Source organism: Procambarus clarkii, chromosome 6 (assembly GCF_040958095.1).
Source record: "Procambarus clarkii isolate CNS0578487 chromosome 6, FALCON_Pclarkii_2.0, whole genome shotgun sequence".
NCBI lineage: Eukaryota > Metazoa > Arthropoda > Malacostraca > Decapoda > Cambaridae > Procambarus > Procambarus clarkii.
In genome coordinates this window covers 33,043,505-33,061,907 of record NC_091155.1, presented here as the reverse complement: position 1 = coordinate 33,061,907, position 18,403 = coordinate 33,043,505, and the positions used below count along the sequence as shown (strand labels likewise).

The following is an 18,403-nucleotide window of genomic DNA, read 5'->3' as shown; positions in this document are numbered from 1 at the left end:
AGTCACTGGTGTGCGAACGGTCTCAGTCGTACAAAATTATACCTAAATAAAGACAGGCATATGAACACCGCCGCATCCAGCGCCCGGCCAAAAGACGCCAGATCGCAGAAACTCACCTGGCGAATGGTGGCTCGAACTTGACACGACTCAACCGTGCCCAGAAGAACTTGGGAGCACCGCCAGGTGAAGACGCCAGAGCCGGACCCGCAGGAGAACAGGGAGAGGCGAAGGAGGCGGTCCACACCCATGACACAGAAAACCGCGGTGTCCTCCCCACAACTGGGAACCAGGACACCCCTGGCGCAAAGGGGCACATACCGCAGCCAGGGAGAAGAACGAGAGGCGAAGCATTGTAGCAAAAAAGGGCGCAAAACCCCAGCACTGAACCATCGCCCAGACCAAAACAAACTCCACGGCGCATGCGCATAACACGCTGGCCGAACCGCACACCCTCCCTGCGGGAAGGCGCCAGCCAGGACTATTGCACGAGAAAAAGAGCCAAAAGAGGAAGCAGGAACAATAAAACCGGCCAAAGAAGCAAAGAGCCTAAAAAAAGGGAACCCAAACGGGCGACAAGTAGCCCAAACGGGCGACAAGTAGCCCAAACGGCCGACAAGTAGCCCAACCGGGCGACAAGTAGCCCAACAGGGCGACAAGTAGCCCAACAGGGCGACAAGTACTAGGAGCCGACAGACGTTCCAATAATGCGGGAAGTAGCGAAAAACCTTCCCGTACCCTCGAGAACACAGAAGCCAACACTAGTCCCGAAGGCACACGAAGGCGCAGGCGCACCCGAGATCAAAAGTCACGCAGAACCCCATCGAACAGGGAAACATGACAAAAACACCGTCCCAAAAAGCGGGGGAGGAAACATCCACCCACAGGACGGAACCAACCGACTCAAAGGCCAAGGAACCGAGCCCGGGGAGGGGCCGACGTCCAACAGCACGTACGGCGAGTGGGGAGGAAAGACCCCACTCCGCGTAACCACAAGCCCCGCCTAGAGGGGGATAAAACCCCCCACGGGGTCTAACGGGGCCAAGGCCCCCCCAAGTCAGCCCCTCCCCAGCCCCGGGAACCTACACGACAGGCCCCGGGGCCGAGCCGTTCCCCCAAAGCCCCGGCCGTACCAGAAAACCGGGGCAGCCGTGAAAACACTAAGGAAGGGAGCCCACTGGCAGACTCATACAACACGGCTGGAGGAACAGGCCCAAATGCCCCCGTCACTACCCCGGAAGGGGAATTCCCCGAGACTGCCCGAGTCTCAACACCACCAAACACCCCGCCCTGAACCTACAGACGGTAAGGAACCGGATGCAGGCAGGAAGGGTGAACCAGGGGAAAGACAAGGGGGCGTGGATGGAACCGAAGCAACCAACACCCCCAAGTCCCAAAACGAAATACAACGGGGCAGCCCCGGGGCTCCCGGGGAGGAAACCACGAGAACGTTGCCACCACCAAGGCTCAAGTGCAACGCCCCTGCTGCCCGCACCCGCTTTGTTAGCACAACTGGGTAACCGAGCCACAACGAGCAACCAAACTCGCAGGACACCGGGTCGAAGGTGTCACCGACCCCACAGGCAGCAGACGGAGGCAAAACAGAGAGTCACCCAGAGACAAAAGGTGAGAGCAACCCTCAAACTCGCTGGAAGCGAGGGGGGGCTCTGGGGTCACATCCATCGGACCCGCGCGCCCCCAGGGGTTTCCCAGGGTCCCGAGCGTTTACTTTAAGAGGACTCGCGCTCAGGTAATCCCAGGCAGGGTACTGCTAACCGGCACCCAAGCTACCAAACAACTTTCTAAGAGCTGAACCCCCGGGACGTGTACACTCACGGGGACCTAGCAGGGGGTACCACCAGAAATACTCAGAACACAAGGGACACAAGGGGCAAGAACGAAGGCAGACCCCCCCACCAGGTATATAAACAAAAGAAAAAGAAAACCCCGCAAGAGGACAGCGTACCCAAGCGGAACAGAGCCGGCCGCTATGATTGGTAAAGACAAGCTGCACAGTACCCCGCGCCCCACCAGTGCAAACACTGCCCCTTACTCTAAGGCGAACAAGGGAGACAGAACACCCGAGCACACAAAGAGCGGCCGAAAACCAAGCGGTAAACGGCCAAGCAGGGGCAGGACCCAAGGAACTTGTGGAAGGTGGCCCCAAGCCCCAAGGGCAGTACTTACAGGGCACCTAGGGAAGGGAACCCTAGGCGCATGCAGCCCGAGTACTGAAGAATCACACCCGGCTCACGCACCACCTAGAAAACAGACACCACACTCTAGGTACAGTGCTGAAACAACCACTGGAGCCGGAGCACATAACCATTGCCTATAGCATCAGCCGAAGAACTGATGGGTGGATAGCCGGCGTGGGAGGTCTGGGGCTCCCCCTTCCCCCTCCCGGGGAGGGGGGAGCTGCGCAGACAGCGGCGCGGTGACGTATGACGTCATACTAGTTTCCGTGTTTTCTGTTGAAGAGTTCTATTCACTAGTTCGGCTTAGGTAGCAATTTTCACCAGAATAGGGGTTTGTTTTGGAATGCTTACCTTTCTGGATGCTTGACCCGGTCGATGGCAGACATAGAATGCTTCCAACCACACGGGGGTTTCTATAGGCCATTGCTCCCCTTGCCTCTCTGAGGGGGCCAGGTTCTGGCTCGTGGTCCCCGGTAGGCCCTAGAACTCCATACACATGACTGATGCCAAAGTCTGACATTAGCATATCAGCCGGTAAAGCTCCGGGGAGCCGACGGGGCTCCCCCCAGAAAATGCCAGTTTCTGGGTGAGACCCAGAGGCTCCCTGGAGCTAACCGGGCTAATATGAATGTATTAGAACCTGGCATCAGTCAATGTGCCTGGAGTTCTAGGCCTACCGGGGATCACGAGCCAGAACCTGGGCCCCCTCAGAGGAGCACAAGGAGCAATGGACTATAGAAACCCCTGTGTAGTTGGAAGCATTCTATGTCTGCCATCGACCAGGTCAAGCACCCAGAAAGGTAAGTGTCCCAAAATAAACCCCTATTCTGGTTAAAATATTGCTACTGAAAGCTGAACTAGTGGACAGAACTCCCCAAATGAAAACGAGCAAACAAGCACTCCCCCTTCTCCCTCTCCGGGAGGGGGAAGAGGTAGCCCAGGCCCCCACACCAGCTATCCACCCTCTAGTTTTAAAGCTGGAAGCCAAAACTGAAAAAAAGGGAGGGGAGGGATGCCGGGGAGATTTCGGGTCTCACTCAGAAACTGGCGTTTCATTACATTCAACACTGGTTTTCTGGGGAGAGCCCCTTCAGCTCCTTGGAGCTACTTACCCAAAGAAAACACAAGAGGGACTTACCCCGGGAGACGGACAGCCCACACTCCTCAACGTGAAGTTGAGACAGGCTGCAACCGCCGACCCAATGCGACACAGGCCCGACTAGGCCCAGGAACATCATCAAGGTAGCAAGGGGCCAGGACCCTGTTCAACCTTTCAAAATCACCGTGCCCAAATGTCAGGTTACCTTACCTTGAAGTGATTTCGGGGCTCAGCGACCCCGCGGCCCGGTTGTCGACCAGGCCTCTTCGTTGCTGGTCTGGTCAACTGGTTAACCAGGCTTGCAGTAACCAGGCTTGCAGCCTGACGTATGAGTCACAGCCTGGTTGATCAGGTATCCTTTGGAGGTGTTTGTCAAGTTCTCTCTTGAACACTGAGAGGGGTTGGCCAGTTATGCCCATTTTGTGATGCGGAAGCGTGTTGAACAGTCTCAGGCCTCTGATGTTGACATCAGCTAAAGACATGTTATGGCAGCCAGCACAGCAAACTTACGAACGTCGTGGGCAAAAGGATAGACCGCAGGCTGGCTGGACCGAATTAGCCTGCAGACAACCTGGGAGACCCGAACCCTGGAACAGGGAAGAAGGGTCAACCCAAAGCGCGTCCGCGGCCACCGAGGCCATGGTGCGCAGGTAACGGTGGAAAGCCATATCCGGACAACACACGATGCACCCCCGGCATAACCAACTAAACATCAACAACCCAAGGACCCCTTCCAGAAAGCAGCAGTCTCATTCTTCGCCAGACGAATGGAGACGGCTGCAAATGAACAAATCTACCACCAGGACCAAAAAGCAGAAAGCCCTGCGCCGAAAGAGAGCATGAAGCTCCCCGACCCAACCTCCAGAGGCCAATGACAACAGGATAAGAGCCTTGGAAAAACAATCCTGAACCGAAGGAGTCATGACAAACCAAGGAGAAGAGAGAAAGGAGAGCACGAGGTCAAACAACCACAATGGTTCAGGCGGCGCATGTGCAGACCAGAGGTGAAGCAACGTACGAGACAGCTTGCGGGACTGTGCAGAAGTAACATTAATGCCAAACGCAAGCAGCAGCTGCTCCGCCAGCACTGCACAATACGAGGAAACAGTATTCGGCATAAGATGACGGTCCTGGAACAACCACGAAAGGAAGGACAAGACAACCCTATCAGAGACAGAAGTAAACCTATGAAGAGAGAAGAAATAATGGAAGGACCGCCAGGAAACTTCATACTGCTGCCAAGACGAAGCACGCAGGTGGGAAACCATCAAGGAAGCCACCTGCTCACCATACAAGTGGTGATAGACTCGAGTTATAAAGACCAAATGCGAAGACTCAAGGAAAAGATCGAACCAGCCACATAACGGACCAGACCAATCTGCTGAAAGAGGCGGAGCCATGGGAAGACCCTCGGGTCCGGACACCGAGCAAGCAGCGCCTGAAACCAAGGTTGGGCCAGCCACCAAAGGGCCAGAAGGACAACTCTTCCTTGGTAAATCTCCAAACAAGCCAGGACTTGGAGGAACAGCGGAACCGGGAGATAGAGGTACAGGTAACCCCACCTCAACCAGTCCTGCCGAAAGGTAATACCTGCTGGATACCGGCTGGATGGGGTTCTGGGAGTTGTTCTACTCCCCAAGCCCAGCCTGAGGCCAGGCTTGACTTGTGAGAGTTTGGTCACTGGCCAGACATTTATCACTTTAAATTAAATATCAAGACACATACATCATTGTGTGGTAATTAGTCCTCTTCACCATTTTGAGGATTTTCCATTAGGCTTAAATATTCCTCATTCTTACTTCTCGTAAGAATAGAATAGAACTTACTTCTTACAACAACCCCGACGGCCTTGCAGTTGGGGAAGGGCGCCACATACAATGGGAGATGCCTCGACCACGCCGACGCAAAGAGGTCCACCTCTAGAGGCCCATAGGTCCGGCAGAGCCAACTGAACAAGTCGGAGTCGACCGTCCATTCCATGGACAGGGGAATGAACTGAGACAGGCCGTACACTAGGATGTTGGATCCCCCTCCTCCCGAATGTGCACGGCCAGAAGACTATGACCAAGACCATGACCTCGAGAACTCAGCAGATGAGTCACCCAAAGCAACAGCCCCAAAAGAGCCAAGGACAGCATCGAACCCCCACGGATCAGGCATGGAATCACAGGGAAGCAGTCCGAATGGAGCCTAATCATCGATTCGCGAGTGACCCGAACCCTCTGAAGCGACATCCACACCACCGCGAACTCCCGCATTGTGCTGTGGGCCTGATGGAAGGATAGACCCCACCGCCCCTGGCTAGCCTGGTGAGCACTGGTCACAAAGCCCCAGCCAAGAGACGACATGTCCATGAACACATCGAGTGAGGGCTCGGGTAGGTGAAAAGGTAGTGAACCCCTAAAAACCCAAAGAGGAAGCCGGCGACGCAGCAATCGACACAAGGCCCCCATAGGCCCTAGCAATCGCGAGAGGCAGAAGGGACGTCCCCTGAAGGAACCAGAGCAGCCGATTAAGCCAAACCCAACCTGGCAGGTAGACCATCACATGGCAAAGTTCAGGCTCTTGCACAAACCTCGAGCAACTGGTACGTTACCTGGGAGCCCCCAGAAACAGGCAAAGGCGGGACTGCAGCTGAAGCAGAGCCTCCAGAGACAAGGAAGCAGTCAGAGAGTCCCACACAAGACCCATGAAGTTTTGTGAAGTTCCACACAAGACAAGTGAAAACGCGAGGTGCCAGATTCAAGCCGAATGGAAGGCAACAAAAGTGATAACCCTGACGCCCCACAACAAAACCAAGAAAACACCTGAACCCCGGATGAATAATAACCTAATAATAGGGTTGGGTGGCCCCTCCTCCTGTAACACTGTAAAAGTGTTTGAGTTAGTTTATTTAAAATATATATAGAGTACATGAGTCACAGACAAGGATCTGAGAGGCGCCAGTTGTCTGCCTGAGATCTCACACCTCAAAGCGTTAATGACCTCAAGTGACCTGAGGTCAGATCATGAGAATTTCACCTTGCTTCCGCTAAGCTCTTAATTGGAGCCGGGTAGCCTTCAAACATGCCGACGTTTAAGGAGTGGCTTGGTAGAGTGCCGGAGGCTATCTACTTATGGGCGGAGTTAGCTACTAGGTTCCCCAATATAAACTCGGAGAGCTATCGAGCATGAAGCAATAGGAGACCGGCCAGCGGAGCAGAGCAGAGGCCAGCCGTCGAGATAGGCCGTCACCAGACGGGGGGTGACGCTGCCTGAAAATTGCAGACCCCCCCCCCCCTCTCTATTCAACTTAGACTCAGTCCTCGGTGAGTGAACATTTAGGTGACTTGGTCGTGTTTACATATGTTGTGTGATGATCAGGGGCAGTCAAGTTGTAGGGTTCTCGAATTCTTGGATGATGACTCACTTTGCATATTAAACTGGAACATTTTAATTGAATTGCTAAATTATGATACTTCATGTGAAATATAATTATGAATTTATTATTTAAATTGTGTTTAACTTTGTTCCCTAGAGATTTTGAGTTGAGGTGAGAAAGCCTCTGTAGTTACTGGTTTCATGGTTTAGAATGAGTACATGATAAAGATGGGACCATACTAATAATGATCTCTTGATAACATCTTTTGAGAATTTTGTGATACAGACAAGTTCCATTCCTTGTCTTGTACGTAATGATCATGAATGGATGGTGGCAGCATTTCGTCTTCTACTATCTACTCTTCTACTTCTACTATCTACTCTTCTACTTCTACCTATCTACACCTCTCCCTCCACCCCCTCTCTAAACTCTCACTTTCAACTAATGACCCTCCTCGCTCCTCCCACCTCTCTCCCTCTCACCCCCAAGCCCTCACTAATTACTTCACTATTCATTTCTTTCCTTTCGTTTTCTCTTATACGTTTGTGGCAGTGATTATGTATTCTAGAGTTCTCTCTAGAGTTTCGGGTAACTGATCAAGTGACGGCGCCTTGTAGTCGTAGCACCTAGGTAGTCAAATACCTAGGTTACAAGGTGTTGAACGAGAGAGGTTGTCTTAGGAACTCTGGGAGTGCTCTGGAATAGTTAGCTAATTGGGGACGGGATAACGGACTAGAGAGAGCTGTTTCCCCCGGCCTCGTTAGTTAACTGGGGGGTGGAATAATGGACAAGATAGAGCTATTTCCCCCACCCCCCCGTTACACTCCAAAGGAGGAGGGGCCACCCAACGCCACCTCAGGCCGCACGAAACGACCCAAAAGGCCTACAAATCGTGGGACCGGGCAAGAGCAAACAACGCAAGTCTCCCTCCATCGCCCCATCAATGGGACGAACCGTAAAAGGGCTGACGCCCCTTACGTGAATCCGACCTCCGCACAGAGCGATCATTGCGCCGACCAGACGAAGACAGTTCAGAAGGCTGCTCTGGCTCTGAAACTGGCACCACTGGCCTACCACGACGGGAGGAACCCCGAGCCCTGGCACGACCCTTCCGGTAAGACCCCCCACTGCCCCCCCCCCCAGGAGAACGAACCAACAAGTCTAACATAGGACGACAACTAGAAGAAGCTGCCTGGAGATACTGCACCACCACACACTGCAAACAGCAAAGGACAAAAAGGTGAAGAAAACCCAAGCGCCAGAGCCCAAATGGATTCCACAGAGGTAGCAAACACCGCCTGCTGACACATGAAACAGGAAGCAAAAAAAAAGCGACGCCACGTCCTGCAGGATGGGTGCCTGACAGCTGGGTGGACAGCGCTTCGGATTTGTAGTCCTGAGGTTCCGTGTTTGATCTCCGGTGGAGGCGGAGACAAATGAGTAAAATGTTTCTTTCACCCTGATGCCCCTGTTACCTAGCAGTAAATAGGTATCTGGGAGTTAAGACAGCTGCTACGGGCTGCTTCCTGGGGGGGGGGGGTGTAACAAAAAGGAGGCATGGTCGAGGACCGAGCCGGAGACACTAAGCTCCGAAATCATCTCAAGATAACCTCAAGAGCATCGGCACTAGCAGCTTCATATGAGCAGACGCACGCACTGCCTACACCAACGCACCAGATCCAGGATAGGCCCAAACGCCCTCCCGTCTTCCTCAAGCCAGTCTGAGGACAGCTCAAGAAAGGAAAGGAACTGCAAAACCGACGCCAATAAGCCACGGGCGTGCAAGTCCTCAGCGACCAGGACAGCTGAGAGGGTGAGAACCTGCACGTGAAGCTGCACAATGCCAACATCCCGAGGAAGGGCAGTGGCGAACAAGCACGCATTGAGGTGCTCAAAATCACCCCATGAAAACCAGGACCACCATATGAGCCTCTCGCCACTCAAGCACGTAGGACTGACAGAACGTACGCCACACCTCCAACGAGAAAAAAAGGGTAGTCCACAAGCCAAGACAACTTCGGAACCTCATAACAAACCCAGTAAGGAAAAGAAGATCCAAACACGAAGGAAGAAGGATCCATTATGGAGGCATAATCCAGCAACACATGAGGCCGAATAAGAAAGACCGAAAACCTCAGGAAGGATGGGACTGAAGAGCCCATGGAAGCACTGAACCAAACCCGGGGAGAAATTGACACCAAATCCAATTTATACGAGGGAGGAAAAGAAAACCCCACTCCCTGTAACATCAAGCCCTGCTTGGAGGGTACAAAAACCCAAGCAGGGTCCAACGGGGCCCAAGGCCCCCAAGTCAACCCTTCCCCCCCCCCCTCCTCGGGAGCCACCCCATGAGGACCCGGGGTCGAGCCGTCCACCAAATCCCTTGCCTCAAAAGAAAAGTCAGGAGCAGCCAAAAAGAAAAAAAAAAAAAGGGGGCCCCACTGGTCAGACCCAGAAGCTCCGGCTGGAGGAACATGCTCGAATGCCTCTGTCTCCACACCGGTAAAGGCATCCCCCGAAACTGCCCGAGTCTCAACACCAACTAAACCCTGCCCCGACTCTGAAACCCTCAGACGCTTCAGAGTCAGAAGCAGGGGGAGGGGATGGGGACCAGGATGAACAACAGAAGGGAAAGGACAAGGGGGTGAAGGCTGAACCAAAATCGAAACGACTAACACCCCCAAGTCAGGGTCCCTATAACCAAAACATGACAGTCTCGGATTGTTGTTGTTGTTGTTAAAGATTCGCTACCCGAAACAAAAAGTTCCAAGTAATGGTGGGGGTGGTGGTAATGGTGGGGTGGTGGTAATGGTGGGGGTGGTGGTAATGGTGGGGTGGTGATGGTGGTGGGGGTGCTGATGGTGGGGTGGTGGTAATGGTGGGGGTGGTGGTAATGGTGGGGGTGGTGGTGCTGATGGTGGGGTGGTGGTGCTGATGGTGGGGTGGTGGTAATGGTGGGGGTGGTGGTAATGGTGGGGGTGGTGGTAATGGTGGGGGTGGTGGTAGTGGTGGGGATGGTGGTAGTGGTGGAGGTGGTGGTAATGGTGGAGGTGGTGGTAATGGTGGGGGTGGTGGTAATGGTGGGGTGGTGGTAATGGTGGGGTGGTGATAATGGTGGGGTGGTGGTAATGGTCGGATGGTACTCGCCTAATTGTACTCCCTTAATTGTGCTTGCGGGGGTTGAGCTCTGGCTCTTTGGTCCCACCTCTCAACCATCAATCAACAGGTGTACAGGTTCCTGATAGTGATGGTGGGGTGATGGTGGGGTGATGGTGGGGTGATGGTGGGGTGATGGTGGGATGGTGATGATGGTGGGGTGGTGGTGATGGTGGGGTGGTGCTGATGGTGGGGTGGTGGTGATGGGTATAGGGGTAGAATTGGAGATCAGAGGATAGAGTTGGGGATGGGGGGATAGTGCTGGGGATGGAGGTAGCAGTTCTAGGCAGAGGATAGAGCAGGGAAGGGGTGTAGAGCTGGGGATGGAGGGGGGGGGGGGCAGTGCTGGAAATGGGAGATGGTGGTAGGGCTGGGGAAGGAGGGGGGGGTTGATGTGGGTATGGAGGATGGTGGTAGTGATGGGGGTGGTACTAATGATGATAGAGACAGAGGTTGGGATGCATTCAGTGGTGAGGATACCTGGTTGATACCTGGTTGATGGGGTTCTGGGAGTTCTTCTACTCCCCAAGCTCGGCCTGAGGCCAGGCTCGACTTGTGAGAGTTTGGTCCACCAGGCTGTTGCTTGGAGCGGCCCACAGGCCCACATATCCACCACAGCCCGGCTGATCCGGAACTTCTCTTAGAAAACAGTCCAGTTTTCTCTTGAAGATGTCCACGGTTGTTCCGACAATATTTCTTATAGTCGCTGGGAGGACGTTGAACAACCGCGGACCTCTGATGTTTATACAGTGTTCTCTGATTGTGCCTATGGCACCTCTGCTTTTCACTGGTTCAATCTTGCATTTTCTTCCATATCGTTCACTCCAGTACGTTCTTATTTTACTGTGTAGATTTGGGACCTGGCCCTCAAGTATTTTCCATGTGTATATTACTGTATTTGGTATTTCTCTCGTCTCCTTTCTAGAGTACATTTGGAGAGCTTTGAGACGATCCCAATAAAAAACTCCAACACAAAATTGTTGAATTGGAACAAAATTGGAACAAAATTGCTATTGAAAATTGTATACACCAATGTAGATGGAGTGAGATCGAAGATTCTGGCGTTAAGTGATGTAATACAGCTGCAGATACCAGACATTGTTGCACTCACGCAGACAAAACTTGATGTTATTTTAAACGAGGTCATATTCCAAAGTGGCTACTCAATTTGGAGAAGGGACAGAAAAATTAGGAAAGGTGGTGGCATTGCTGTGCTGGTGAAAGAACACTTACGGATAAAGATAGATCACAACTGTTGGTAATCGGCGACTTCAACTTGAAATCCATAGACTGGGAAGCAGTGAAGCTAGAACAGAGGACTTTTGGACCTGTAGATTTGTAGACCTCATCCTGGAAACATTCTTGTATCAACATGTTAAACAAGCTACGAGGATGAGGGATGGGGGACGTTCCCAACATGTTATCTTTGATATTTACCAGGAAAGAGGAAGAGATATTTGACATTCAGTACCTTCCTCCCCTGGGTAAAGGTGACTTTTTGTCTTTTGGGGAATAAAGTATGCAATGCATTATAATCTGGAAGAAAATAAGAAGGTTGAAGCAGTTGAAAAACCTGACTTGAGGAGAGGACATTATGGTGACCTTAGAAATATTGTTAGCAAATATAATTGGACAGACTTGTTGCTAGGCAAGGAAGTAAATGAGGTGAATGTCAAGTTTTGGGAAATATTTGATAAAGGCACAAAAAAATTTATACCAAAGCAGAGATGCAGAACCAGGAAACAGGACTGGTTCAACAGAAATTGCGAGAGGGCCAGAGACGAAAGACACAAAAATGGAATCAATATAGGAAGAGGCCAAACCCCCAAACATACCAGCGATACAAAGATGCGAGAAACAACTACACAGCAGTGAGGAGAGAGGAAGAAAGAAATTTTGAAAAAGGGATTGCGAACAAATGTAAAACAGGACCAGGCCTATTCTATAAATTCATAAACAACAAATTGCAGGTAAAGGATAATATTCAGAGGTTGAAAATGGGAAACAGATTCACAGAAAATGAAAAGGAAATGTGTGAAACATTAAACGAAAAGTTCTAAAGTGTGTTTGTGCAAAATGAAATCTTCAGGGAACCAGACACAATAAGAATTCCATAGAACATAGAGCACAGAGGTGTCTAGAGATGAAGTGGAAAATATGCTCAAGGAACTAAGTAAGAACAAAGCAGTTGGTCCCAATGGAGTTTCAAAATGGGTTCTGAGAGAATGTGCACCTGAGCTCAACATCCCACTTCGACTGATTTTTCAGGCATCCCTGTGTACAGGAGTCATAGCAGATGTCTAGAAAAAGGCTAACATTGTTCCAATCTACAAAAGTGGCAGCAGGGAAGACCCCCCTCAATTATAGACTTGTATCATTGATAAGTGCGATAGTCAAAATATTGGAAAAATAATTAAAGGTAAATGGATAGAACACCTGGAGAAAAACTATATAATGCCAGACAGACTGTATGGTTTTCGCTCTGGAAGATCCTGTGTAACAAATTTACTCAGTTTCTATGATCGAGCTACAGAGATTTTACAGGAAAGAGATGGTTGGGTTGACTGCATCTATCTAGACCTAAAAAAGGTTTTCGATAGAGTTCCACATAAGAGGTTGTTCTAGAAACTAGAACATATAGGAGGGGTGACAGGTAAGCTTCTAACATGGATGAAAAATTTTCTAACTGATAGAAAAATAAGGGCAGTAATCAGAGGCAATGTATCGGACTGGAGGAATGTTACAAGTGGAGTACCACAGGGTTCAGTTCTTGCACCGGTAATGTTCATTGTCTACATAAACGATTTACCAGATGGAATTCAGAATTATATGAACATGTTTGCTGATGATGCTAAAATAATAGGGAAGATAGGAAACTTAGATGATTGCCATGCCCTCTAAGACGACCTGGACAAAATAAGTACCTGGACAAAATAAGTACCTGGACAAAAATGGAGCCCCACTTGACTAATGGAATTTAATGTGAATAAATGCCATGTTATGGAATGTGGAATAGAAACACAAAGACCTCACACAACCTATAAATTATGTGAGAAATCTTTAAAGAATTCTGATAAAGATCTAGGGATGATTCTAAATAAAAAAAAACTGTCACCTGAGGACCACATTAAGAACATTGTGCGAAGAGCCTATGCTACACTTTCTAACTTCAGAATTGCTTTTAATTACATGGATGAAGAAATACTAAAGAAATTGTTCACGATTTTTGCTAGACCAAAGCTGGAATATGCAGCGGTTGTATGGTGTCCATATCTTGAGAAGCACATCAACAAACTGGAAAAGGAGCAACAACATGCCTCTAAGTGGCTCCCAGAACTGAAGGATAAGAGCTATGAGGCGAGGTTAGAGGCATTAAATATGCCAAAACTAGAAGATAGAAGAAAAAGAGGCGATATGATCACAATCATACCTTACTAGAAGATAGAAGAAAAAGAGGTGATATGATCACTACATACAAAATAGTAACAGGAATCAATAAAATCGATAGGGAAGAATTCCTGAGACCTGGAACTTCAAGAACAAGAGATCATAGATTTAAACTAATGAAACAAAGCTGCCAGAGAAATATAAGAAATTTCACTTTTGTAAACAGAGTGGTAGACGGTTGGAACAAGTTAGGTGAGAGGGTGGTGGAGGCCAAAACTGTCAGCAATTTCAAAGCGTTATATGACAAAGTGTGCTAGGAAGACAGAACAGCAAGAGCGTAGCTCTCATCCTGTAACTACACTTAGGTAATTACACTTGGGTAATTACAAGGAATAGCCTAACTGACAGCTTAAGCATACTAGACCTGTCTAATTACATTAATTCTGATTTCATTTTTACTTGTTCCTATTTAATTTGCATTTCATTCTATGGTTATTTTTATATCTAGATTTTTTGTTTGCTCCAAATTTTATTATTCTACTGAAATTACTTTTTTCTCTTTACCCATCATTCATTTCTCATTTTCTCTTTTCCCCATCATTAATTGTACCTTTGCTATTTTATCATCAAACAGCCTACTTATGCAACCTAGTATAGACCAAGAACTAAACCTATTATCAAGTATCTATGAGAATCATCACTTTAATAATAAAAAATGTAGGTATTATACAGCATATGATGTAAACAATGTACTGTACAGTACATATGTTCGATGCTAAAGGGTATTTTAAGTGCAATAACACTTGTTTGAAGTTTACTCTTGCACTGTGATATTGGAAATGGTGAAGGAGGTTGTGTTCGATTGTTTCTGGCGCATGTCTGTACTGCATTTAGTGCTGTGTGCTGCCAGTTTGATGTGTCCCTGTCTTAATCTGGTCATTGCTACATCAATTTCTCTGCTTTTATATCTGACATGTTTCGAAGTTTCCCATTTCTTTTTTTATGGACCTATCTCGAGATTTATCTTGAGATGATTTCGGGGCTTTTAGTGTCCCCGCGGCCCGGTCCTCAACCAGGCCTCCACCCCCAGGAAGCAGCCCGTGACAGCTGACTAACACCCAGGTACCTATTTTACTGCTAGGTAACAGGGGCATAGGGTGAAAGAAACTCTGCCCATTGTTTCTCGCCAGCGCCCGGGATCGAACCCGGGACCACAGGATCACAAGCCCAGCGTGCTGTCCGCTCGGCCGACCGGCTCCTATAGTACAAAGGTGAGCATGACATTTTCCATTTCATTACAAAATCTTGGGTGATGGTATCTTTGAATGCTCCTTTACGTGCAACATGAGAAATTGGATGACGGGTAATATAAGGTGTGGTGTGCATCACTTTGGCCAGCTGATCATTATGGAGTATACCACAATGCGCTGGGTCCCACTGGATAGAGGTGTCATAATTGTTCAATCAATGTTCATGCAGAAGTTGAAGGCATGGGTAAACAAACTCTTTGCACGTTGTGGAAGAATACGTAACTGCTTAATCGCACTCTTGGCATCATTACAGATTGTATATACAATGGGGCCTCGACTTACGATGCTAATCCGTTCCCAGAGACGGATCGTAAGTCGAAATATCGTAAGTCAAAGCGATTTTTCCAATAAGAAATAAAGGGATTTGAATTAATCCGTTCCCTACCATCCAAAATATTAACATACAAATACATTTTATATTGAATACAATGTTTTTTTTCCAACTACAATACAGTACCTAAGTTTATCTTACCTTTATGGAGGGCTCTTGATGGCATATGGAAGATGGTGATGAGGGGGGAAGAGGAGAATTGTTACTGTTTGGAAGGTGAGTCCGCTTCCATTATCACATCAGGCAGTGATGTTTTCTCTGGGATACTCTCTCTCCTACGTTTTGCCTTAATACCACTAGGACCTGGTTGTGGTTCAGTGCTTGTTTCTCGCTACAAATTTGTCAAGACACATTTGTTTTTCCCTTTGTTTTAACATTTGTCTGTAATGATGCATCATTTTAGCACCCATAATGTCCTTTTTCCTAGCCAGTATGGTGGGTATCGTTGACTGAGATTTGTTGTACTGCCTAGCCAGTCCAACAACCGGCACACCATCTTCATATTTACGAATGATCTCTTGTTTCTGCTCTATGGTCAGCCTTACTCATATGTTGAGCCTTACCACTGACTTTCCTGGGACTCATGGCGTTATATATATAATAATTAATGTTCAAAATGCAAAAAATCAACACAAAAGCGAAATTTCTTATAGGCACAATCATCACTAAGCAGGCAGCTGTAGTAAACTGAGGCAGGTCGGCCGCGTGACCGGGAACCACACGCTCGGTCGACCCAAACGTGTACCAACAAATATCGCAAGTCGACGACACCATCAGATGTCGAGTCGCATTTTTCGATCAAATTTACATCGTAACTCGAAATTATCGTAAGTAGAGGCAATCGTAAGTCGAGATGCCACTGTATATCAGAACTGGTAATGTGATTATTTGGAGAGCTTGGTATAAGGCATATAATTTAGCCGTCAAAATAGATAGTTGGCTTGGTAACCGCCATCCCTGTTCGAGATGGTATTCTGGTATCCATACAGCGCTAGTGACCGAGGGTGCGATGTTCATGAGGATGCGAGATCCATCTGTATAAATTACTGTGGTATGTGGGTAACAATTTTTCATTGTTGAGACAAAGACTGAGGCTATGGCTGAGTTTGGTGCAGACTTTGGAATGTTGTCTTCCAGTTTATTGATGTTTTAAGAATTGTATAAAGCCATGGTGGAATAGGCGGGACAGTAAGTTGGGTATCAGAGTTTGGGAGTTAAATGATGTCTATATTGCGGTTATTGGTAGCCCGTCTGAGGAAAGGTTGTGAGTAATTGGTGGGGAAGCAGGGGTTATGTGGGTTAACTGTTGGGTTAACTTTTTATCTGTATGGGTGTGTCGGGTGAGCAGAGGTGCAGTGATAGATAGTTAGCATACATTATGTCTCGTCTGGTGGCTAAGCTTGTGAGGCCCGTTTCCAAACTTCTTGTTAGTCTTTGGTAAACATTTCTAACAATTATCATTAATTGATGTAACGTTTAAGAACAAACTTCACTTGGTACATCTCAATTCATACTATTAGCTAGACTACCAGGGTAGGTAGTCAACTTTGAATGAAGTAAATAATTGTAAAAAAAAAAGGTATAAAGCCAGAGGAAAACTTTGAAATCATGCTGCATAGAACCAGCAACCAGAACCCGGGAGTCTCTAGACTTCCTTCGTCGTGTGGTGTATTGTCACGCACTGCTGATGGAGGGACAGATGCGCCCTTATCACAGAACACTTACCATGGTGCATGGGCAGCTTTGTCAGCTGCAGCAGCTGCCTTATTCAAGTTCTCACGAGCATCCACCTCCATCCTGCTGCCTTCTGCTGCCATGTTTGTTTACAAACTATATTGGCGGGAAAGTTCAACAAATGACTATCGGTGAAATCTGTGTACTAACCTAATTGTACCACCAGGGCAGCAGAAATATGTAATTCATCCCAAAAAGAATAATGGACAAGTTAAAGTAGTTATACATAGTGATATTACATAAACTCACTATAGTTACGGGCAATATATTTATTTATTTATTTTATTTATTTATTTATTTATTTATTTATTTATTTATTTATTTATTTATTTATTTATTTATTTATTTATTTATTTATTTATTTATTTATTTATTTATTTATTTATTTATTTATTTATTTATTTATTTATTTATTATACAAGTAGGTACACTGGGTTTATGAGAGTACATAGCATTGATGTTGTAACGTACGATTATGTTACGCTGTTCAGTAGATTCAGGTCAGTCTCCGTGGTGTAGTGGTAAGACTCGCCTGGCGTTCCGCGAGCGCTTTGTCCTTGAAATTGAAATTGAAATAAGTTTTTTGAGGTAAATTACACACAAAGGGATGAGGTAGCTCAAGCTATTCTCACCCCAATCAGTACATCGTGTTAATACATACATACACACATCACAAACAATAAACATATTAAAAAACATTCTGAGAGATAAACATCTACATTTCCTCCTTTACACAAGTAGTATGTATGGTACCAGACGTACACACAAATACTTTTATGACCGAGGTATACTGTATAGACAATTTGCAAGAGACATGCAGATAATTCCACAAAAAATTACAGTCTTGGTGCAAAATTCTTATATCTCTCAAGAATTATATACCTTACCCTCAAGGTAAGGTATATAATCAACCTTTCCGTTGTGACACATCCAGGCTATTTGTTCAGGAACAGTCCTTATCTCAGTGTTTCTATATACACTAATCAACGGACAATCAAGAACATAATGGGCAAGGGTGTGAGACCTTAACATACCACATAGTTTACATTTCGTGTCATTATCATGAACACCTATCCCATATTCCCAGTAATCAAATAAATAAATAAATAAATGTTTATTTAGTTGCAGGAACACCAGCAGCAGTCTCAGCAGCAAACGGAGCGGCTGCAAGAGCAACTCCAACATGAGAAAAAATCCACCAGCGATATTTCGATGATGGTCACGTGTATGAGGGGACTTGTAAGCAATGACTGCCAAACTCCCCCTTCCACCCCTGAACCCTCCAAACATGTGTTCGCTTGCCCATCAGGGGAAACTTCTAGTGATCTTGAAACCTTGTGTAGTGGAGCCCTTCCACGCAGGTTAACTGCCAAAGTTGTGCTAAAGTATGTTTACAACGACTCTATAGCTGGAAATGACAGACAAATTGTACTAGACAATTGGAGGCAAATGTGTGACATTGGTAATAAACTAAGAAATGTTCCTGGACTTATATCGTCCAGGAACTTATTATATATATGTTCCTAAGCTGGAACATTGCATCCCTCAAAAAAAGGTTCTCAGATTTACATCACAAAGTAACAACTGAACACATCGATATTGTATGTCTCCAGGAGTGCAGAGTTCCCGCAAGATCCTCACCCCCGAAATTGCCCTCATTTGTTTCTTACAACCTCAGATCCAGTAACTTTTGTATTCTATACATCAAACAATCCCTACCCCCATCAACTTCTGCCAGAAAAACAAACTGCTGGTCAACAGTATCATGGAGTGAGGATCTATGTGGGCAACTCTGTTTTCAATGTATTTAATCTATATGCTCCAGCAGGA

At 47.5% G+C, this 18,403-nt stretch overlaps 1 protein-coding gene across 2 annotated transcripts in view; it reads right to left on the bottom strand.

Annotated features, from left to right (window-relative positions):
- RfC4 (replication factor C subunit RfC4) overlaps nucleotides 1–16,699 on the bottom strand; it is a 57,004-nt gene extending 40,305 nt beyond the window's left edge. Inside the window, exon 1 of one of the 2 annotated variants that reach the window (XM_045735944.2) lies at nucleotides 16,565–16,699. In XM_045735944.2, the coding sequence (XP_045591900.1) occupies nucleotides 16,565–16,656 (92 nt within the window). In that variant the 5' untranslated portion in view covers nucleotides 16,657–16,699. The remainder of the gene's footprint in view (nucleotides 1–16,564) is intronic. The other variant, XM_045735946.2, reaches the window with a different exon arrangement.
- Nucleotides 16,700–18,403: the final 1,704 nt, after the last annotated feature.